General features: G+C 36.3%; 1 protein-coding gene across 1 annotated transcript in view; it reads right to left on the bottom strand.

The window, feature by feature from the left end:
* The window catches only part of NDC80 (NDC80 kinetochore complex component), a 50,077-nt gene that overhangs the window by 9,751 nt on the left and 15,040 nt on the right, over positions 1 to 25,286 (bottom strand). The window contains exons 7-13 of the mRNA XM_011233410.3: positions 23,773 to 23,862; positions 21,138 to 21,231; positions 19,802 to 19,908; positions 18,912 to 19,056; positions 15,200 to 15,405; positions 10,393 to 10,545; positions 8,634 to 8,723 (exon numbers count right to left, since the gene is read on the bottom strand). Coding sequence (XP_011231712.2) covers positions 8,634 to 8,723; positions 10,393 to 10,545; positions 15,200 to 15,405; positions 18,912 to 19,056; positions 19,802 to 19,908; positions 21,138 to 21,231; positions 23,773 to 23,862 — 885 coding nt within the window. The remainder of the gene's footprint in view (positions 1 to 8,633; positions 8,724 to 10,392; positions 10,546 to 15,199; positions 15,406 to 18,911; positions 19,057 to 19,801; positions 19,909 to 21,137; positions 21,232 to 23,772; positions 23,863 to 25,286) is intronic.

A 25,286-nucleotide genomic window follows, 5' to 3' on the forward strand; every position in this document is an offset into this window, starting at 1 on the left:
CTATTCACTTAGGATCATGCAGCAAGCATATGCCCAGAACTCCAACCTAGATGTTCTAACTCCAAGGACTTTTTCTATACCACCTGACTTTCAAGTTATTTTAAAGACTAGAGGGGTGTGGGTAGCTCAGTTGGTTAAGTGTCTGACTCTTGATTTTGGTTCAGGTCATGATCTCAGGGTCATGGATTGAGCCCTGTGGTGGGCTCTATCCTAGGTGTGGAGCCTGTTTAAGATTCTTTCTCTCCCCCCGGACCCTTAAAAAAAAAAAAAAGATTCCCTCCCTCGTCTCCCTCTGGCTCCCCCGCTTTCCCTCCACAAAGACTAGAGTTACTGAAGCTATTCTTTTTTTTTTTTTTTAAAGATTTTATTTATTCATTTGACAGAGATAGAGACAGCCAGTGAGAGAGGGAACACAAGCAGGGGGAGTGGGAGAGGAAGAAGCAGGCTCATAGCGGAGGAGCCTGATGTGGCTTGATCCCATAACGCTGGGATCACGCCCTGAGCTGAAGGCAGACGCTTAACCGCTGTGCCACCCAGGCGCCCCTACTGAAGCTATTCTTGAGCAGGAAAAAATTTTCTCTACCCTTAAGGTTCTTTTGGTTGGTCTAAGGATTAAACTGACATGAGACTGATAAACAGAAGATCAAATTTAATCTTGTATGTATGGGGAATCCACAAAGACACGAGATTCTAAAGACAAGCAAAATGTAGTATATTTGTCATCCTGAACTAAAGATAAGGGGGTAGTGGTCTGGGATTTCAAGAAAAGGAAAGCAATTCACAGGCAGATGGAAGAGTAAACGTTTGGAAAACAATGTTTGCTGGGCCACACAGACCCAAATGGGACTTAGAGAGGAATTCTAAGAGACTTTGCTAAGTTTCTCCCTGTCTGCCATCCCTAGTTTATATTATACTGTAGTTATCTATGGTGATAGCTCCCTTTTGGGAGGAGGTCCTTTAATTTTGTTTAGGCAGTTAGGGGGTGGGTGGAGATCAAAGTTTCTTCCTGAGTCTTTTGGGTCTTGAATATTTTCAGCTTTAAATAAGCTGCATGCCAAAGTGGCACATTTTGGGGCAATTCACACTTGACTCCTACACTATAAACTTCCAGTCTAAAGATACGTTACTTCTGAAGTAAATGAGAAGTTAAACAAGTTATTTCATTAAATTTACCTGCAGTAAGACCACTTGATACCCAAATAATCAGAACTTCCACTAGGAAGTCATGTTTGGTCAAAAGCATGTTTACTTAATCTCTGAGCAGCTTCTAACTTTCATGTGAGCTTTACTAAGGTTTCATCAATTAAACATTGCCCCTCTCCCCCGACCCCATTACAAAAATATACATTTCCATTGTGGTAAATAAGGGAAAATTAAGGAAAATAACAATTACGAATAATTCTATCATCCCAAAGAACTGCTATTATATTTGGCATACTTCCTCCAGTATTTCTTTCTTTCTTTCATTCATTCATTCATTCATTCATTCAATTAAACAACTTTCCAGCAGCTTATAAGCAAAGAAGGTATCATTAGTTACTTTAATTCTTTTTCTTTTGTCATTAAGACAAAAGCCACTAGATATACACTACTTTCTAACTACTGTTACATCTTTTCTCCTTCGGCTCAAACTTCTGTGATGGTCTAATCTGTAGCATACCATGGAAAGTAGACTATTCGTACTGTAGTATCTTCCTCTACTACTGCTCAACTTCAGTTCACAGCCATGTGCTTTCTGGCTCCTCTGCTTCTTGAAGTCGATTTTATAAAAGTCACCATCAACATCTTAATTGCTAACAATGAACACCTTTAAGAGTTAATTTTATTTGATATCTGAGTAACATATATAGTTGCTGATCACGCCTTTCTGAAATCCCCTTCCTTGGTTTCTATGACAATGGAAGCTTCTAGTTTTCTCTTTAAGTCTTGGGAGGTCCTTCTAATTCCTCCTTATAGGTTTCTCTTTCTCTGCTTGTACCTTGGATGTGGATGTTCTCCCAGGATTCTGATCTTGGCTGTATTCTCATCTGCTCACTTGGGAGAGCTTGCTCTTTCATTTTCACACCTGGGAAATCTCTTGGCTTTAATTAACTGCATGCTAACAAATACCTGTTTATATCTATATACACAATCCAACTGCCTACAGGACATTCTCCACTCTGATGTTCTAGAGATCTGAAACTCAGCATATCCTGGCCTGAAATTCTTTCTTCTTCTTCTTCTTTTTTTTTTTTTTTTTAAAGATTTTATTTATTTATTTGACACAGAGAGACAGCCAGAGAGAGAGGGAACACAAGCATGGGGAGTGGGAGGGAAGAAGCAGGCTCCCAGCATAGGAGCCTGATGTGGGGCTCGATCCCAGAATGGTGGGATCATGCCCTGAGCCGAAGGCAGACGCTTAACGACTGAGCCACCCAGGCGCCCCTGAAATTCTTTCTTCTATACCCTTCTCTTGTATTCTTCATCAAGGCTCTAGAACATCACCACCAAAAAATTCTCCTCGACCAAACTACTCAGCTCTTCTGAACTCTCTTCTCAAAGAGGCTGACTTTTTGGCTTCTGTGTTTCTTTGTATTGTCCAGTTTCAGCAAGAATCATGCTTATGACAGTTTAATCAGAATCCCTAACCTCAATATCTAATCAGGTCCCTCATCCTCCAACATCCTCCAGCTAATATCTGATCACCTTGACCTGCTTTCAGCAAGAACGCTATTAGGTTGGTTTAGACAGTATCCTCCCTTACCCCTAGTGTTTCTTCTCAGTAATTCTTTATCCACTGATCTGCACCCTACTCTCCTTGGCTACAAATTCCCATTTTCGTTGTTGTTGTTGTATTTGGAGTTGAGCTCAATTTCTCACCTATTATAAAACCTCTTTGTAATAGTCCCCCTGAATGAAGTCCACCTTACTTCCTTTAACAAGTGTCATGAATAATTTTTCTTTTTCTTTAACATCATATACCAAAGCTAGACACCTGAACATTCTCAATTTCTCTCTTCCTTAACCTTCATATCCAAATGGGCCACTAAATTACACCCTTTCAGTCTTTAAATCTCTTTTTTCCATCCTCGGGGCAATAGCCTTGGTTTGAGTTTTTACCATTTGTCACTTAGGATACTGTTAGGCTTCCGAACTGTGTGCCTCTAGTTCCTTGGACTTTTAAACTAGCCTTCAAAATGCCAGCATTATGGGCTTACTAAAACACAAGGGTGTTATGCCCTGACTTAAAAATCTTCAGGGGCGCCTGGGTGGATCAGTCAGTTAAGCGTCTGACTCTTGATTTTGGCTCAGGTCATGATCTCTGGGTTGTGGGATGGAGTCCAGCTGGGCTCACATCCAAATGGACCACTAGGGGGCGCCTGGGTGGCACAGCGGTTAAGCGTCTGCCTTTGGCTCGGCGTGATCCCGGCGTTGTGGGATCGAGCCCCATATCAGGCTCCTCCGCTATGAGCCTGTTTCTTCTTCTCCCACTCCCCCTGCTTGTGTTCCCTCTCTCAGTGGCTGTCTCTATCTCTGTTGAATAAATATAAATAAATAAAATCTTTAAAAAAAAAAAAAACAAATGGACCACTAAATTATATTGTTTCGATCTTTAAAATCACTCTTTTTCATGCATACTGCAATAGCCTTGGTTTGAGTTTTTACCATTTATCAGTCAGGAGACTATCAGGCTTCCTAACTGTGTGCCTCTAGTCTCGTTCCCTTTCTGTAGCCATTTGGAGCTCCCTTCTATTTGCTAGATGGGATGCTGCCTGATTTATGAATTGTTGAACAAAGCCAATTAGATCTTCAAGTTTACTCACTTCTTTACAAAACTAGAAATGCAGCTCTAGATGCATTTCAAAGTTCATCTATTTCTTTTTACCAGCCCCCAAACCTCCCCTATTTATTTTAAAAGGCTTGTAACTTGTATTCTATTCCTGTGCCTTTGAGATGTAAATGTTAAAGTACAGACTTAAGGGAGGTAATTCTTATCAGGAAAAAAATGAAAAAAGAAAATATCATTTAAAACTTAGTTTAAGCCATCCAAGCAGGTAGCCTTAACTTATTCCTCTACCAGAAAAACAACTTAGATACAAATTCTTTTAAACTAGTAAAACAGAAGCCATAAGGTCTCTGTTTACAACTGTCTATATGTTTATGTGTGTCTATTATATGTGCAATAAAGGTGTGTGGTATTTTTCTATCTCTGGATGGTATTGATATGAATTAGTTTGTAAAAAAGCTCTATTTAATTGACCTAAAATAAGTGCTTAAATACATTCAGTATTCATAAAAAGTTAAAAATGGAATGGAAACTAACCCAAATGCTTTCTGAATTCACAATCACCTAAGAAAATATTTAATATTCAAGTTAGCTTAAGTTTGTTGATTTAATTAAACCTTTCTTTCAAGTTATCAACATTGAATAACATGCATACATATAAGTCTTATTCCACCTGGATTTATCAATCAAATGAGTTTATGTTATCTCTTACAAAATTTGTCAGCAAGAAAAATTAGCTTGGTATTTGGAACAACTTTTAATTTCAGGCGAGGAGAAAACCTAACTGACCCCTGGTTTGTATAGTTGAAGGCAGCAATCCCTGTGATTTAATCCATTAACAGGACCACCTTAACAGAAAGATTTGGGCCCCAACAGGGCTTTTCTTTGTTTGTGGTGGTTATTATTCCCCTTGGGCCTATGAATGCCTACATGGCTAATATATAATTGGGCAATGCCTCTTAGGTTATTTAATTGTGCCTCTAACTGTCCACAAACTGAGATACCTCACTAGTCACCTCCTGAAATTTAAATTGTCAAGGCAGAAGGGATTTACCAGGAGTCATGAATGCCTCCTTATCTTTTAGCCAAGCAGGGGGCATTTGTGTTGAGGTCAACACTACCTGCTGCACCTGGACTAACACTTCTGGGGACGCTGGAACTCAGTTACATAAGATCACTAAGGAAGCCACTTGGCTTAAAAAGATGACTCCTTCAGTGGAGTCTTTCTTTGACTTGGTATCAGTCCCGGGAGCGTGGTTCAAAAGTGTACTCCAAACATTGGGAATTACCTTATTTATTATAATCATAAAGATCTCCTAGTGTGCTATATTCTCTCAAAAGCTTTAATCTCCCTAGGACTGGAACATCAGAAAAGAAGTGAAAAGAATGACAGACAGGATTATTAACCTGGAATTGGGAACTGTAACTGTCACAAGGTTTAGGCAAAAATGTCACGATCTAAGGATATCACAGGAAGGAACAACAAAAGCTACAAGTGGTACTGGAGAGTAGTGCTAATGCCTTAAATTGTGTCAAGCTGATAGTGTGATCAAAAGGGGGAAATTGTTAAATGGGAAACCACCAGTTCAAAATAGAGTCATTTGTGTTAGGCCCAAGTCACCAAACCAGAGCTTAATGCCTAACCTAACTGCAGTTTCAATCTTCTCCAGGAATGTAGTCTTAACAGGTCAGTCTGAAGCTTTCTGGTTAACACGAGTGAGGTAATACACCTAATAAGGCCCTTTCGTGTTTCAAAGGGAAGTGAAATCTTGCCTGAAATAATTCTTTTTTTTTTTTTTTTAAAGTTTATGACTTCCTTGTCCTGCCTTAAAAATTGTTTTCCTTTCTGCAGTCCTTTAGAGCTCTTGTCTAATTGCTAAATGGGATGCTGCCCAATTTTTGACTTGCCGAATAAAGCGATTTAGATCTTCAGATTTATTCACTTGAAATTTTAACATTGTTTTAGCTATTTTAATTCATTAATTTACGTTTAACCATCACTACTTCAAATAGCTGTTTTACCTTATGTTACCTTAATTTGGTTAAATTGTCAAATTTTGAAAACTGTTTTAGTCTTTAGTCTCTGAGGCATATGACATTATTGATTGTTCCTTTTTCCTCGCCTAGTTTTGAGATATAACTAATATATACTATTGTATAGGTTTAAGGTGTACAAAATCATGATTTAATATATGTATATAATGTGAAGTAACTACCACAGTAAATTTAATTAGAATCAGGACTTTCTTGAAATTCTTCCCTACTTTGGCTTTTACAGCATTTCTCTTCCTCTGATTGTTCTCTTGACTATTTTGTCCACTTCTTCTTTTTAGATTTTATTTGTTTATTTGAAGGAGAGAGAATGAGAGAGAGAGAGTGAGCATGAGAGGAGGGTCAGAGGGAGAAGCAGACTCCCTGCTGAGCAGGGAGCCTGATGCGGGACTCAATCCTGGGACTCCAGGATCATGACTGGGATGAAGGCAGTTGCTTAACCAACTGAGCCACTCAGGTGCCCTTTGTCCACTTCTAAGAATTTTTCCCAGGATCTCCTTCCTTTGCCTATCTCTTAAGTAGTGCTGTTTCTTAAGATTTAATCCCTGCCACTTTCCTCTACATAGTCTATGAAATATTCCCCACATCTGGGTTCAAGTAACCCCTATATGGTAAAGACTCTGAAATCTGTATTTTCAGACCCAATCTCTCCACGTGTTCTGAATCTATTGCTTTGGCTTCCTTTTGGATGTCTATGTTCTGCAGACAGCAAGCTCAACATCTCCAGTACTGTGCTGATCAGCTGCACTCATTTTTTTCTCCCCAAGGTTGCCCACACTGGAAAAATGGAAGTTACTACTGGTACTTCTTTCCCTCCCAGCTTTCACAGTCTACCACAAAATGCTTGAGGTCTACCTCAACATTTCCTAAACCTGTCCCCTTACTTCTATTTCTACTGTAATACTTTGGTTTAACTTCTTAACAATTTTAGATGCTTCCCTACAAGTCACTTTTTTCTATGCCCAAAATGGTTTTGAAAAATGTGAATCTGATTAGCATAACTGCAGGTCAGTCTTTTTCTCCAAATGGGAGCTTACATTTCATTCAAACTTGTTATATTTATTTTTGGAATATTAACATTGGGCCTAGCCTATACTATAGGAGGCATTTAAAAAAAAAGATTTCTGTATTTATTTTAGAGAGACAGAGAGAAAGAGAGAGTGTGAGCACATGGTGGGGGGGGCAGAGGGAGAGAATCTCAGGCAGACACCCCACCGAACATGGTACCCCAATCTGAGGACCCTGAGATCATGACCCGGGCTGAAATCAAGAGTCAGATGATTAACCGACTGAGCCATCCAGGTGCCCCACCTATAGCAGGCATTTTATAACTCTTCCCCAAGTTTTCCTGCCTCAAGCCTTTAAAAAGTTTCAAGTCAGTTTGAAAGTCTACAGGATGGGGCGCCTGGGTGGCACAGCGGTTAAGCGTCTGCCTTCGGCTCAGGGTGTGATCCCGGCGTTGGGGGATCGAGCCCCACATCAGGCTCTTCTGCTATGGGCCTGCGTCTTCCTCTCCCACTCCTCCTGCTTGTGTTCTCTCTCTCGCTGCCTGTCTCTATCTCTGTCAAATAAATAAATAAAATCTTTAAAAAAAAAAAAAAAGAAAAAAAGAAAGTCTACAGGTTTAGTGCGCATTCCAACAAAAGACCAATCAAACTGAAGGGAAGTTAAGCAAAGACTTCATCTTAAACAACCGTCGCACCCTGCAGAGTACCTGTTAAAGCAGTCCTAATTCTTTATCTTCTTTCCATTGTGTGATGCTACAGAAATCCCAAATAATAATAGTATCATGAAATTGCCCACTTATCTAATGTTACAAAGTTTGCTATTTTTTTGAGGAGTGGGAATTCTTTCTAATACAAAGTAAGTTTTGATAGAATTTGTTAACATGAAAAAAATGTGGGTTACTTGCATAATTTGTGAAATGCATAGGTTTTATTTCCAGATGACAAAAACACATTTCTATTCTGAGTGAAGATAGGATTTTGTATCTTGAAATGCCACAATACTTCTTGAAGAGCTGAGTTAACCAGGGTTTTCCTTCAATTGTTTGGTGTCATATAAACAATACCTTTTGAGTGTAGTGGAGAAGTAGTTTCTTAACTTTTCTTAATGAACTTTAACAATATTTAAAGGTTACTGAATTAATAGTAGTGTTCTCTCTCAGGGATATTGGTCATATTACGTTTCAAGTATCTTAGAAGCAGGAACTTTCTGACCTACTTTTTGGAAATAGACTTTTATAGGCACCTGAGTTCCCCTGAATTTCATGGTGCAGAATGAAAAATGTGGTTAATAAAAATCTCTTAATTTATCATAGCTACTTAGACTCAAGCCCCAAATGATACATATCTACTTTTAAGGTAGCCATCTCAAATTCCTTATAGTATTAAGAGATACTAAGGGGCGCCTGTCTGGCTCAGTCTGACGAGCATGCAACTCTTGATCTCAGGGTCGTAAGTTTGAGCCCCATGTTGGGTGTAGAGATTTATTTAAATAAAAATAAAACTTAAAAAAAAGGATATTAGATTATCTCAAGTTGAAGGGGGCAATTCTCCATTTAAAATCAAGGGAAATTTACTCAGTTTTTTTCACTTCATCATCAATGATAATGTGTAGCCTAGGATGTTTAAGTTATTTAAAAAATTACTTCAGATGTTTCTAAGTCACGGGTATAACCAATTCTCATTTTCCATGATATCGTATTAAAATTTCATTCCTTAAAAGCTACAAATTCATTCCTTAGAAACTACAAACCACATTTAAGTGTTAAAAATCTTATTTTTGCTTTTAAAAACTCTGTTTTGTTACTTACCTGTTCTAAAGTATCCTCTAACCCCATTTTTTTATTTAGAGCTTTATTAATTTCTTCTTCAGTTTGGTTCAAGAGTTCCTTGAGTGGTACCTATAAAATACATAGGAATATGGGTTACATATGATATACATAAGTACAAAATTTATCATGAGGCATCTACACATTGTGATAGAAGGAGCCACTTTTGGAGGGAAAAAAGTGAAGCCATGATGTTTTTAAACTAAATTAATACATCATAAATAAGATAATAAAAGTAACTTTTTAAAAAAGATTTATTTATGAGAGAGAGAGAGAGACAGTGTGCATGCAGGGGGAAGGACAAAGGGAGGAGAGAATCTCAAGCAGACTCCCTGCTGAGCAAGGAGCCTGATGTGGGGCTTGATCTTTCAACTCTGAGATCATGACCTGAAACCAAGATGTTGCTCAACCGACTGAGCCACCCAGGAGTGCCAATAAAATTAATTTTCAATGTAATTTCTATAAATATAGAATGCAACTTGCTTTTGGGTTTTGAATACTTGTAAAATTTTAGGCTTGCTAAGTTGGTACAGCCACTCTGGAAAACAGTGTGGAGGTCCCTTAAAAAGTTAAAAATTGAGCTACCCTATGACCCAGCCATTGCACTACTGGGTGTTTACCCCAAAGATACAGATGTAGTGAAGAGAAGGGCCATATGCACCCCAATGTTCATAGCAGCATTGTCCACAATAGCTAAATCGTGGAAGGAGCCGGGATGCCCTTCAACAGATGACTGGATTAAGAAGCTGTGGTCCATATATACAATGGAATATTACTCAGCTATCAGAAAGAACGAATTCTCAACATTTGCTGCAACATGGACGGCACTGGAGGAGATAATGCTAAGTGAAGTAAGACAAGCAGAGAAAGACAATTATCATATGATTTCTCTCATCTATGGAACATAAGAACTAGGATGATCGGTAGGGGAAGAAAGGGATAAAGAAAGGGGGGATAATCAGAAAGGGGAATGAAACATGAGACACTATGGACTATGAGAAACAAACTGAAGACTTCAGAGGGGAGGGGGGTGGGGGAATGGGATAGACTGGTGATGGGTAGTAAGGAGGGCATGTATTGCATGGTGCACTGGGTGTTATATGCAACTAATGAAGCATCGAACTTTACATCGGAATCCGGGGATATACTGTATGGTGACTAACATAATATAATAAAAAAACCATCAAAAAAAAATTTAGGCTTGCTTATGGATTCTGGAGATTCACTGCTATTATTTAAACATTTTATAAGTACACTTATTTTAATGCAGTATCTTTCTTAAAAATAATTTATATTTTTTTCTTAATCCTTTTCAATTGTTTAATCTTACAATTATCTGCTTGTATTTCTTCTTTCTGCTATTCATTGGAATTCTGTTGTAATAGCAAAAGACTTGAAACAGCATATGTCCACCAGCAGGGACTGGCTGAATAAGCAACACAAGGAGGACTCTGAGACTGCAAAAAGAACCAGGAAGATCTCGACATACTACTGCAGAGAGACTGACAGGGTGGGTTGTTCTGTGAATACAGCAAGGTGGGTGTCCAGAACAGGCAAATGTTTACCAGTACCAAATGTTTACTAAGAACCAAAACTAAGGAAGGTTAAGTTTCAGTGTTTTATTTCTATGTTCAGTCGCCAGTTATAAACATGCTGAAGTTTAAACTCTTACTTATAAATAAATGAACAAGACATTAGTCATATCATTTAAAAATCTTTTGAAGTACTCATGATTACTTACATAAACTTGAGCTCTGTATTTGACAAGGCAGTTGGCACCAGCTTCAGGATTAAATTTAATTTCGAAGTCATAACCTTTGGAATTTTCAGCACCCTTAGGGATAAGTTTTAATTTTCTGGCTAACTTGTGATACTCTGATAATTGTGCTTCAATCTGTAAGAAGAGAACACAAAAAGAAACATTAAAGTAAACCAAACAGCCCCATTCCATATGGTTTTCAATTGGTATTTCTGCAATTACACATAAAAATTATAGTATTTTTTTGTACTTTAGTAATTTGGTTTATTTTAGTAGTAAGGGTGGCAGTTTTAAAATACAAAGATTGAATGATTTTATTCACACTAAATCTGTAGGATAATTTAAAAACCGTAATTAATTAGTAAGCAATATACTATTGTTCTTTCATTTACTGGACAAATAGTTTGGAACGAAAATCCATATTTAGGTATAAACTAAAATTTACTTTTTAAAGTGTCAGAGAAATTATGAAACCAAACAAACCTTAGTGTTGTCAATGTACAAAATAAATAAATAAATTTCATTTATCCAAAATAAGTGAAATACAATCACTTAAGTCACAAATGTTATTTTAACAAAAATATTTTAATAACAATTCTATATTTCCTGGTCTCCTTCCCTTCCTTCAGGGCTCTCTGTTCAAATTACATCATCAGAAAGTCTTTTGCTTTAATATAGCCCCCTGAATTTCTCAATCCTGTTTATTTTTATTTATAGCACTTACTACTACCTGACATATTTATTTACTTTATTTACTTTCATCGTTAGCTCCATGAAAGCAGTCCCCTCAGGACACAGTACAGTACTTGGCATTTAGTAGGTACTTAATATTTGAAAAAATAAATGAATTTGCAGACAATTTATTTTCATACTGCTTCCTCCATTTAATACACACATAGTTTCTCACTGTTGTAACCTATCCACAAAACTGAACACATTGAGTGAAAGAATGCAGTGGGGGAAGAGCACCCATTGAAACTTGCTTAATTTCTAATTTCCAAAAATTTATCAGCTCTCAAAAGCAATGCTACTTATATATTACACTGAAGATTTTTTAAAGTTATTTATTCATTTAAGTAACCTCTATACCCAAAGTGGGGCTCATACTCATGACCCCAAGATCAAGAGTCTCAGAATCTTCAGACTGAGCCAGCCAGGTGCCCCTCATTTAAGAATTCTTACTGATGAATCAGGAAATAATTTCAACTACTCTAATTTGTAATATAGTAGCTCTTTAGGGATTACTAAAATGTGTACCTCTGTTTGTCCTTACACTAAATGGTATTATAGGTAGTTGCTTCTGTTCTTCACTAGCATTTTATTTATCTAAATGAAAACCATTTTCACAAGCCCATGCACTTTACCATGTCTAATTGCAGGGAGAGCTAATGTGTAGCACATTCTTCTTCCCACAAGCAATTCAGACAGTGAAAACTGATCACACATTTTCCTGATGAGCAGATGCTGGCTCAATGTTTATCTCAACATAGAGATCCAGAAGGCTACTACTAGCCAGAGCTGGCATGTGGAATAAAAATTAATTCAGAAAAAAAGATGATGGATCAAATGTTTATATTAAATTTCTGCATTCTGCTATCATTCTTTAATCTCTCTCTCATCTAGTACCCTTCTTCTCACTGTGTATGGCTTACTCTGCCCTAATCAGATCACTGCTTACCTACTTCCCATATAATTTTCTTCTTTCAGCCCGATCTTCCAAAATAAAGAATAGCATTTATACAGCTGATTTCAGCTAGCTAAACTCAGGAGCTCATTTGGTCCAGAGATTCATAACTTCCCCATTCCCACACAGTGACTGAGATATAAAATATATTAATGTTTGTTGAAGGAACTCACTTCAGGTTCACTGATGTAGTTTAACCATACCTCACTTTATTAATCAGGAAACCAAGGCTATGAGAGGTTAGATAACATGCTGAGTTCACACAGGGTTAAAATACAGGTTTACCAAATTCTAGCTTCAAAGATTTTTGGGATCACCACTATAGTCTACTTCTTACAAATGTCTATGTTTCTCCTTAATACACAGGGACAGAGATTACCTAGGGGCTTAGGATGAGGGAGTAAAGATACAAGGCAAAGCATAGGTATTGTGAAACAGGGATTAAAAAAGGAGGCAATATGTATGCTCACACTGAACCATTCTTTCCACATGAAAAATTACATATATAGGTGTGCAAAATAAAAATTTAAAAAAATTCAAAAGAGTTAAAACTTAAGAAACTATTTGTATTATGCCTATAATGTACTTTATAAGGTGGCCAGAATGAAAAACCAGTATTTTCCCTTTGGGCAAAAAAGAGCTGCTTTGTTTGAACTACTTTTTTTATTTTAACAATAGTGATAAATGTTTATAAGAAATAACGTACTAAGGAAAGTGCTGGAAGTAATAGGATAAAAAACCCTATTACCTTTGGAATAAAACAGAGACTAAATTTTTCTCAGTGAGGTATACATTTTAGTACCATACCTACCAATAAACATTATAACTGAAAATACTAGGGTAGAAAACTTCAAAATTTAATTTTGAAACTGTCTAGTTTATTTTTTCCATTAAAAAAAAAGAGAACCCTTTGAAAGACTCGTTTTATTACCTTTTCTTAAAAAAGTGTCTTAACTTACATAACTTTTCTTAGGAATGCAATATTATATATAGCAGAAAAGATCACTTTGGAATTATTTGATAGGAAAATATTATTTGGTCCCCAGACAACCTGTTAACTTATTGTTGTTTCAGAATATATTGGTGTCACATCCATGATTATGTTAAAATCATTAAGAAAAAGCTCATGTCTACCGAGAGCTACATTAAAAAGGAAGAGTAAGAGTCCATAGCTAGCAAGGCAGAAGAATAGAACATTTATAAGGGACTGCCAACAAAAATAAGGATAAATTTTAATTATCCAGAATGTTGGATAAAAGGATAATGAACTACCTATAAAACTGAAATGAAGTCAAATAATTTGATTCTGGTGAAAGTCACTAGTGACTGCTGTTACCAAATCTGACAGAAACTTTTAAATCCCGTGATTGCATTTGACACTGCTAGTTCCTTCCTGACTTCCTTTCTCAGCTTCTATCCTCTTGACCTGTCTGGCTAGTCCTCACTTACTTTTAGGCCTCTCTTAAGGGACCTTTGCTCACTTTAAGATGCTGGTGCTGCTCTCTTCCACCTATGTATTCTTCCTTGGTGAATTCATCTACCCTTGTGGTTTCAATCACAATACATACTGATTTTTATTTGATTTATATTGCAGACCCTCATATTTTATGCTGAGGTTCAGACTCACAGAACAATAGCCTATTAGATATTTTCACTTGGATGCCCCATGGACATAACAGGTCCAGCATACCATCCCTATTCCTTACTGGCCACTTCCCTTCTATTTTGGAGTGAGGAGTACTATTGTTTGTCCCATGGCCCAAGCCAGACACTGTGAATGCCCTCTTTTTTCTTTCATCAAGTCTTATTCACTCCGCCTCCTAAATAGTTAGAATCCACCCACTTTGAATCTCCACTAGCACTATCTAAATTCAGCTCATAACTTCTCACCACATTACTGCCATAGATCCTTATCTGTTTTGCTCCCTTCCATTTTTCACATGACCAAAAATGAGATCTTTCTGAAATGTAGTATCTGTTTAAAAATCTTAAGGGCTTCTTGGAGCTTTCAGGATAAATTTTTTTTTTTTTAAGATTTATTTATTCATTTATTTGACAGAGATAGAGACAGCCAGCGAGAGAGGGAACACAAGCAGGGGGAGTGGGAGAGGAAGAAGCAGGCTCATGGCGGGAGCCTGACGTGGGGCTCGATCCCAGAACGCCGGGATCACGCCCTGAGCCGAAGGCACACGCTTAACCGCTGTGCCACCCAGGCGTCCCTGGAGCTTTCAGGATAAAGTCCAAACTTTTAAATATGAAAAGAATCTTTATCATCTGGTCTGTGCTTTTTCTTTTGAGTCTTCTCTTTTGTGTGCCCCTATCCCTTGCTATTAAGCTCCAGCCATATGAAAAGATTCTGATGCCAGAGTACAACACGCTATTTTCTCTCTGAGCTTTACCATATACTTGTTTGCTGACTCTCCTACCCTTGCCAAGATAACTTTTACTTATACTTCCCAATTCAGTTCAGGTATTATCTCTTCAAGGAAACCTTTCTAAAAATCACCTCATACAACTTCCCACACCACAAACACTACATCTGGGTTAGGAATACTATATGCTTCCTCAATACCCTATGCAAACATATTTTAGAAGTCTGTTCTCATGGTCTCATATCAACTAGATTGGAAGTTTCTTGAGGGGAGAGTCTGTCTTTTTATCTCTATTATTCTAAGCTCAGCAGGGGGGTTGGCACACAGCAGATTTTAAACAAATGTTTGAAGAGTGAATAGGTAAATGAAGAATTGACTCATATCCTCTTCTAGAATAAAAGGCATGTGATTTATGAACATTATTTTCATGGGCTTAGAGACATTTTTGGAAGGCAGCTATGCTCACCACTATACCACCAACGCTGCACGTACAGACATTTTTGCTTATTTCTTGGTTCACTGCTAAATAATGGAGGCTACCTTAAATCTGATTGAGAGAAATTGGAGTGTTAATGAATTGACATAAAGGGATGAGTGTGTTTTAGTAAAATGTCAATGCTACAAAGTTTTAACTCTTTAGCCAATTTATTCTATCCACTCAGTTTTTCTTAACAGGGATAGACCTTGACGAACGTCAGCTCTAAGTTGCCACTCTGGAAATGGGACGACATACCGCCTCTTTCCCTCTGGCATATTTTAGCTCTTCATTCCACAACTGCTGCTGTTCAGCCTCCAGGTCCTTGGTTAATTTATTAATGGTCTGCTGCAATTCATTTCTTTCATGATTTATTCTCTCGATGTCTGCAACTGAGTACTTCTGGTTATCGACAATGTTCTGTAGGCGAGTATTCTCCTGTTTCATTGTTTCATATTCTAGTTCTGTATTGAAGAAAACAAATTTGTTAAGTTCTTTCAATTCCTACAAAGAAATTGAGGCCATTATTTGTTTATTTTTAAAACATTGTTGAGCCAGATTTTAGTTTTTTTAACTCAGTCTATATACCCAACGTAGGGCTCAAACTCACACCCCCAAGGTCAAGACTTGCATGCTCTACGGATTGAGTCAGTCAGGTGCCCTGATATCATTATTAATAGAGTTGATTAATATGTCTAAATTTCCAAGTTATGTACATGTATATTTTTCTCTTCTCTTTTTGGGGATGATTCTATTTGATCCTACTTTGTTAACATTCCTGAAAGATGATACAATTAAAGTTTTATGTTAGAAACTTACTTCCCTCTTGGCTTGTGTGATTTTCAGAAACTGCTACATGAAAAAAATAGGGCCCCACAAATAATGATTAGGATTAAGAATTATTACATTTAAGAGGGATAGTCTGCCAATGTTCACTTTAATTTTTAATTTTTTTTTTTAAGATTTTATTTATTTATTTGACAGAGAGAGAGACAGCCAGCGAGAGAGGGAACACAAGCAGGGGGAGTGGGAGAGGACGAAGCAGGCTCCTAGCGGAGAAGCCTGATGTGGGGCTTGATCCCAGAATGCTGGGATCACGCCCTGAGCCAAAGGCAGCTGCTTAATGACTGTGCCACCCAGGCACCCCGCCAATGTTCACTTTAAATGTTTTTAATACTCCAGCATGAGTCTCTGCTATGTCAGAAAACCCACAAGGTTTTCACAAATATAAAAATATTTATATTCAAATATATCACTTTATTCTTATTTCACTGACATTTTCAGTAGTTTGATCAAATATTAAGTAACTACAGTGGTTAAGTTCTCGTTCTATTTACCAAAATTTGTTTTTTTAAAAAAGATTTATTTATTTGAGAAAAAGAGAGAGAGCGTGAGGGGCAGAAGGGGAGAGAATTGCAAGCAGACTCCACACTGAGCGAGCAGCCTGATGCGGGCTCGATCTTGATCCCAGGACCCCAAAATCATGACCTGAGCTGAAACCAAGAGTCACACGCTTAACTGACTGCACCACCCAGGAGCCCATCTATTTACCAAAATTTGTAAGCAAGAATGACTATATTATTGTACTAAGACAAAATGGTACTTACAACCAGCAAATGATCGTGCAAAGGGCAAGAAAAGTTATCAAACTTAAAATATTTGAGGTTATATAGAATGGTATTTTCCAACCTTTTGTTATTCATAGCTAATAAAGAATATGATAGTACTTTAAAGCAGGCTGGGATAGATGGATGAGAATACACATGACCAAAGGGGCCAAGACAATCATTCCATGGGCTGACAGGATCAAGATCTTGGCTTTGTTATAACTCATTTGTAGCATTGTACTTGGAAAGTCCCACACTGAGCTCAAAATAAAAACTGCTGAAGTAAAACATTATACATTTATCACAGGAATCTGCACAAAAAATCCACAAGGTACATCCATCTATCTATCTATCTTTCTTTTCCTTTTCTTTCTTTCTTCCTCCTTCCCTCCCTCCCTTCTTCCCCTCCTTCCTTCTTCCTCTCTTTATCTATCTATCTATCTATCTATCTATCTATCTATCTATCTAATTTATACGGTTTAAATAGGTCTCTTTGATTCTTGGTCATGAATGACTTTAATCCTGAAAGTTAAAATATTCAGAATAAAAACATCTTAGGTTAAATTATCAAATTATTATCTCAAACTAAATCAATCTGGAATGGCAAATAATTGCTAAAGGATCTCTCTCACATCTTTAGCTTGTAATTATTGGGAAAAAATTCTCACAAGTAGGAAATACGAAAATTCTCTTGATATATACCAATGAGGAAGACAGAATATTATAAAGTATTGATTTAATTGCATTACAAATATATATATATTTTTAAAGATTTTATTTAATGTATTTGTCAAAGAGAGAGAGAGTGAGCACAGGCAGGGGGAGCGGCAGGCAGAGGGTGAAGCGGGCTCCCCGCTGAGCAAGGAGCCTGATGCAGAACTCGATTCCAGGACCCTGGGATCATGACCTGAGCAGAAGGTAGATGCTTAACCAAGTGAGCCACCCAGGTGTCACTGCATTACAAATACTGCTATAATAAAAAATTAGTCTATGGCTTCTTGTCATCCTGGAGAACAAACATTAGGGGCTACATGTAAATTATTTAAAGGCTTGGTTTAGAGCAAATCTAATACATGTAATCAGAATTATTTGGAAAAAAATAAATTGATTTAAGCAAATACTTCATACAATTATTATCTTTAACTTGACAGATGGTTATGATTATATAGACTATGCATTAAATCAAATATCCTAAGGACTATCTACACAAATCCTATGTGGGACAGACACAGCCTGTAAAATCCTATAAGAATAAAACTGAAGCAGACAAACACCTAGAAGAACAGTACAGTAGGTCCACAGAGTTATTCATTTTGTAAAGTGCCGTCCAGTGGCTCTGTGATTTATGGGATTTACTTTCCTTTGCTTTTCTTCTGGTAGTACAGAAATATCACTCCATGTGTTACAGTATTGTTAATTTTATGATTATGACTGATATGTGCTTATGAAAAACAAGGCCAGGCACACACAGGATATAAACATGCTTTCTTTAATTGGGCTTTTACTTCCAAAGAATTGTCGTACTTCCATCTTTCCATCTTACTTTTCAATCAGCTTAAGCTGCTAAGTGGCTTAGGAGGTAGTGAGGGAGGATAAGACAACTGTAGCAGACTGAAGCCAGCAGAGATTTAAGAATCTGGTTTATTAATTACAAGGTGGAATAGAATATATATTTATATCAGGCAGCATATGTTCTTAGGTTAGGTCCCTCTTGGCTTTAAAAAATCAGACAACTGAAAATATGTTAGAAGGTGTAGTAGGTTGAATAATGGTCACCAAACATATGAAATCCTAATCCCCGAATTTGTAAACATTTCCTTATTTGGTAAAGGGGTTTTTGCAGAATGATTACATTAAATATTTTGAGACGAGATTGCCCTGGATTATCTAGTGGGGCCTAAATGCCATCATAAATGTCCTTAAAAGATAGAGGTTGAGAGAAATGGACACAAACAGAAGAGGAGACACACATACAGAGAAAATGCAATGTGAGGATAAAGGTAGAACGTGGAGTGACATGGCCAAAAGCTCAGGAATATCATCAGATATCAGAAGCTGGAAGAGGCAAGAAATGAATTCTCCCCTAGAGTCCATGGAGGAAGCTTGGCTGTGCTAAATTTTGGAATTCTGGCCTTTAGAACAAATTTCTATTGTTCTAATCTACCAAATTTGTGGTATTTTTCTATAGCAGCCTCAGAAAACTAATACATGTAGAAGGCATTGAAAACTTGGTGTCCTGCTATAGCCATTCACCATTAAAGAAAAAATGATATGGATGACAAAGCTGTCTCCGTATGTGATAAACCCCAGGCAGGTCCCCATTCTAGTCTGAAATGTTCTCTTTTTGCATTGGTTGTGCTTACCTACTCTAGAGATTTCTTCATCAAGACCATTCAATTTCTGGTCAAGAATGGCTGAATGAGACTCCAAATTGCTCATGTATGCCTGATATTTTTGAACATCTGCTTGTAAGGAAGTTTTCAATTTTCTCAATGACTCTAGACGATTCTTTAAAAGAAAAAAAACATATTATTCTAATTGATAACCATTCCTTTACTTGAAAATAACACAATATTATTTAAATTCATCTTGGAGAAAGGTATATTAGCGTTTCTTTTCCCTTTTAGAGGGAGCCAAAGAACTAAAAGGGAACTTTGCTGTTATTACCTAAATTAAGAAGATGTACTTTCCAGGAAGTCAGTTTGGGATACAAAAACGCAAGAGCCAGAATGAAAAAGCACAAACATTTAAAATCTGATGTTTTACAACGGTCTAGGCACTTCAGTAATATAATACCCCAAATAAAATTAGGTATCTGGATATTATCATTTAGCTTTTAGAAAGCCCTTAGAATACAGTATATTATATAAACCCACTTACCACCATTCCCTTTTCACTAACTACATAACTCAGGGCTTCTTGTAAATTGTGCTCCCCAGAGGTGTGTAACATGGCGATCTTGTTCAAAAGATCTTTTTGGTCTTATGTAAATAGGTAAGACTCTTTCATCATATTCTGAACACCATTAGTTCAAGACTGATAGATCACAAGGGAAAACAAAGCTCTAGAGATACCAAACATGTTTTCATGGGGAGTTCTGTCCTATGTAAAAAAAATTAACTTTTAAGAAGCTTATTTTGTTAATTTTTTTTTTTTTTTGAATAAAGAAACAGCTGGTATTCTCTAAGGAGGTCCAAGAGTCCAAAAGAGCTAAGTATATAAGCCTGTTGATGAAATAAGCATGTTTACTAACCGGTTCTTTTTCTCTTTCTTGTTCCAATCTCGCAATCTGTTCATTCAATGCTTTGTTTTTTGCTGCTAATGATTCCAGCTTGGAAGCATCTACATTAAATAAATCCTCTGGAGAGAAAACCCCAGAACTTAGTAAGATTTCAATTCTGCCTAGATACATTTTCCCCCCAGGTCTTCACCATTCCTCTATCCCTTATTACCTTCTTAGTCTCTGCTCAAAATGCTACCAGTGAAGGATAGCTTACCCTCTAAAACAGCAAACCTTTCCCTTCACTACACTTTCTACCCTCTTACCTTGCTTTATTTTTGTTCGTATCACTTATCACCCTTTGAATGATAGTTGTTTATTTTATTATTATCTCTAGTAGAGGTAACCTCATAGGTCAGGGATTTTCTCTTATTCATTACTGTATCCTCAGTGCCTAAATAGTGGCTTGCCCACTGTAGGTATACAAAAATACTGTGTGAATAAATGAATTCACTAAATGCTTTTTATATTAGATCACTATGAATTTTCCTCTTTTAAAATGAAACATCATTTACTTTGCTCCCTTTCTTATGTCGACAAGCTGAAATTGTCCTATTATTTCAGGAAGATACATCCAATGGGAACATAGGGGAAATGCTTTCACCTTTTATGCTGATAGTGGCAAGGTGATATTTTCCTGTTTTGATTGATTTCATTGGAGAAATAGTTTTACACATCTTAAATTTATCTGTTTTACCTACCATTCTACCATTTTACATATGAGACTATCTTAATAAAAGAAAAAAAATTAAACTAATTCCTCTGGAACATTTTAGAGTTAGCTAGTAAACACTGAATGTCCCTAGGTTATAACAGAGTGGAAACACCATAAAGAATTTCTCTCTTTGGATATATAATGGTCCATTAACTGCCTGCCACACATTTTGAAGGGACCTTAGGTCTTTTGACTAATTGGTACTTTAATTTCTCAAACAGTAAAGCAAGAATATCATAGGAATATCACAGGAATAACATTTGCTGATTATCTTCTGTGTTCCTGGTAGTGTTTGATACTTTATGTACATGGCCACCTAGTCTTGCAAAACTTCGTTAGACAGGTTAAGTAATTTGTTAAGGTCATGTAGCCAGGAAAAGATTTTGCCTCAGGTCTGACTCCAAAATTGGTATTCTTTCTGCTTAACTATCACTTCCCGCCACCAAAGAAACAATGAAGACAAAAATTAGTAGGCATCCAAACACATTTAGAGTAGCTTATATAAACACTGGGTGTGGTAAAATGAGCTACAACTCCACGAACAGAGTTTATTACATGACTAATAGCAAGCACATGAGGAATGAGAACACTTACTCAGCTTTGACTGCAACTCTGCATTCATCTCTTCAAAACTGTCAGCACCGGTCATGAAACTCTCATAGCATTTTATGGTGTAGTCCAAAAACAACTGATTGGGTTAAGCAGATTTAAAAACAAAGCTATTATTCTCTATTTAGTTTGTTCCATTTTTCTAAGTGAAAATTTAAATTTGAATTAAAAAAAGAAAAGTCAGGAATACTTAGTAGTTATAAGAACTCCTATAAATGAAACACAAACCTATGATATATCATTAATTACGCTGCACAGACTTAGTCTGCTGCTTCTAATGTGAATGAGAATAATAAAGAACACTTAAATTTGGATAAAGGTGATAATTAGCAAACAGTAAAGAAACCATACCTTCAGAATTTTGAGGTCAAACAAGGAAGCTTATTAATAAAGATAACTCAACATAAAATGCACATTTATCTTTATGCAATCAACCTTATGAGAAATTTAAATGAACTGATGATGACCTAAGTCCAATGAATCTGACTAAGTCTAGCTGTGAAAATCAGAATGAAGGCTATAGTTACACTGTAACTTTAGTCTAAAAAAAATGGCATGGTTAGTAGAAATCTAAATAGTAGAATATTAGCATTCTTAATATTTATCCAAGAGAAAGTAACACTATTTTTTGCAGTTATGAGGTGATTTGGTCACTGAAGATGCATGCTTTGTTAGGAGGTGAGGATGGCTGATTAGAATTTTCCAAAGCCTATATGAAATAAATATCCCTCAAGACAAACCAATTCCCTTTGCACTGATTCTCTGCTAACTAAGCAACCTCCATATTACTTGGTTGATATGGAAAGGGTACCCTGAATAGGCAGTATGAGTATTCCTGTAACTGGAAAGTTATATCACTGATGATAAATTAATATATTTTCATTCTATTTCAGATCATTTCTTTAAGCTTGGTCAATTTTGATTTTGCAGATTAAAAAACAAATTAAATTTCTGCAGTCAAATGCTCTGCTACTAAGCAGCACAAAGGTGAGGTTCAGAATCTGGTGAAATTGGGTACTTTGATAACCTTTAATTTAAATACTTTTTTATAATATTTTATACAGAGCAACACTTCATAATTTCCAAAGTGCTGCTCTGTATATTGTCATTTGAAATAATAGCTAAAATAGTAAGAATAACTTTTACTGGTTTAACCTTTAGGATAAATGTCAAAAAATTTAATATTTAATAAGTGGTATATTTGGCTGCAAAATGAGGTATAGATAAATCTAGTCCAGTGCACATATTGCAATATGGGAGGAGAATTCTCTCAAGAGTAGGATCAAAGTCTTTCTAACTGCTTCTCCAGCAGGGGTCAAGGCTGAAGTAGTAAAAGGTATGATTACTCTGTTAAAAAAAAAAAAAGTAACAGTACCTCTTTGAACTATTTCCCAGGTAGTAATAAAAAATGAGACTAAAGTTTCTTGCCATTTTCATTTTATGTCAAATGCTCCAAAGAGTGTAGATTAGAATTAGTGCAGAAAATAGTTTTTCTTTTTAGGGACCTGCATGGTGATTGATCTTTTACATGTGCTAGGGTGCATTAATGTTTAATCTAATATATTATAAATCACTTCCTTGGAGTTGCTGTTTGCTCCATTTAGATGCATAAATTTGCCTATTTTAGGAAATAGGGTGGGGTTAGTTACATAGTTTAGGCTCCAATAAAGTATGGCCTGGGAACCAACTTAGACCATGTTTACTTTTATCTCAATTCCTTTTGGCAGTGGTAACTCAGATCTAAGTGGTAATACGCCTACCTTAAAAAGGCCAAAACAAAACATAACACCTATATGTAATATTTTAAGACTCAAAGACTTATGCTTTCTATTGACAAAGAATTATACTAGACTTATGTTGCAGTATTGGTATCTTCATTCTAAAAGGTAGGCAAGAAAAGAAACGCTACATTTATATATAAAACAATAACATGTTATGACTTAATTCCAATTTCCATGCATTTTTTTACTTAGTTAACATTTTTATTTAGATTTATTTTTTAAAAAAGATTTATTTATTTCAGAGAGACAGAGAGCAACAAGCATGAAAGCATGTGGCTGCACATGTGGGAGGAGGGGCAGAGAGGGAGGGAGAAAGTCTCAAGCAGAATCCAAGCTGAGCATGGAGCCAGATGTGGGACTCGATCCCATGACCCTGAGATCATGACCTGAGCTGGACGCTTAACCAACTGCACCATACAGGTGTCCCACTTGGTTAACATTTTAAATTTCTATGCCTACTTAATTTTAAGAAAATACAGTGTGATTCCGAGACTAAATCTATTGAAAATTCAATTTTAGAAGATTTTTAGGAAGCAAAAAGACAAACTCTACAAAAGTGTATATTAATTTTTTTTTTTCCTTTAAAGATTTTTACTTATTTTTGTGAGAGAGAAAGAGCAAGAGAGCACGAGCAGGGGGAGGGGCAGAGAGAGAAGCAGAGCCCCCGCTGAGCAAGGAGCCCAAGGTAGGGCTTGACCCCAGGACCGTGGGATCACGACACGAGCCAAAGGCAGACACTTAACTGACTGAGCCACCCATGTGCCCAACTATATTAATTTCAACAGTAACACAGTTAATAACACGAAGATAACTCTAATGTTTGTGGTAGTATAAGGTACCTTATTATGCATAATTCCATCTTCAGTTTCTTCTCCCCAAGGCTGTCCATCATCAAATAAAGGTGAGCTTTCTTTCATGGCATTATGCAACTAGTAAGTACACAAGCAACATATTTAAGTCGATGAAATGTCAGGAAAACACATAGCTTTCATGTTTTGTAACATTTGTTTTAGTGTCATTTTTAGAAGCATTTACATTATTGCATGACTGAAAGTCTCTAGAGAGGTCATTTTATTGAGCATTAAAATGTAATCCTTTTGATATTTTAGTAAATAAATAAATCCTTTTGATATTTTAGTAAATAAATTCTTTTTTAGAATTAAAAAAGAATGGATTGCATATTTAGTTCTATAAAATATGCTGATCTTTATACTACTAGTAATTGAGAGCATATACACACATTTTAATGCAACTCTTGAGAATCTAAAAAAAAAAACCCTGCCACATTAAAGGTGAGCCAAAAAGAATTATTTCTCTTTTATATGAATTCAAGTTCAGTGCTTAAATGTTATCTACAGACTCCTTTAGTATGTATAAATATGAACTTCAGATTGATTATAATATGAAATATTCAGAAACAATTGTCTAAGCTTGAAATTGATAACAGAGAATACATTACAGCAAAATAGTCAGATGTTTATAATGGTAAGCTAAAAGCAAAATGGCTAAAGGTTTTTAAGGCAAAGAAATTCCATTTTGGAACACCTAGTCATATAAATTGTTTTAAAAATACAACCTTCCAAACATGAAAAAATAACTAGAAAATGTAAATGAAACTGCTATGAAATGTAAAAATATAAATGTGTATCTAGTTAATGCACATTAAGTTTCTAAGAAAAACACCATGCATTAGGAATGAAAAGGGCAACGCGGTTTCTGTTAAAAATATTTCATTAATTTTTCTTATCCTAGGACTTACATATCAGAATCCCAAGTCCTTAGCCCAGAATTTCTTGCCATATCTACTTCTTTCCTATTCCAAAGATACTCATATAAGACTTTTTGTACACCAAAGGTGAATGCAGGCAAACTCTACTAACTCATCCCTTACTACTTCTTCCTTTGATAAGGCCTCAGGTAACAATCAGATTTAAGTAAGTCTGAAAGACATGTAGGGCAGAGCCCAAGATTAAGAACAGAATCTTCTACTTGTTATCAGGGTAGATAAAGACAGTGTTTCTGTTGCTTTGTCAAAGGTCCATGTGAAAATTTTTGATACTCCACAAAGACAAAAAAAAGATCCTTATAGAGGGACAAACAACTTACCAGGAGCTGTATAAAAGAATACTACAAGAATTGAAAGTTCTTCCGAACTGAGATTTGGTTGAAATAGTTTCAACCTGAAATTGTAGAGATAATCAGAAATATGGATTTGAGTAATATTTTTTCAGTAAAAGGTCATATTTTCCAGTATACCACTTCTCTATATAGTGAAATATAAGAGAGGAGAAAAGGACTCAGAAGGCCTGAGCCTGCCCCTCTGCCCAGGAAGGGGAATTAATCCATAGCCTCA

This window comes from Ailuropoda melanoleuca, chromosome 14 (assembly GCF_002007445.2).
Source record: "Ailuropoda melanoleuca isolate Jingjing chromosome 14, ASM200744v2, whole genome shotgun sequence".
In the NCBI taxonomy this organism is placed as follows: domain Eukaryota; kingdom Metazoa; phylum Chordata; class Mammalia; order Carnivora; family Ursidae; genus Ailuropoda; species Ailuropoda melanoleuca.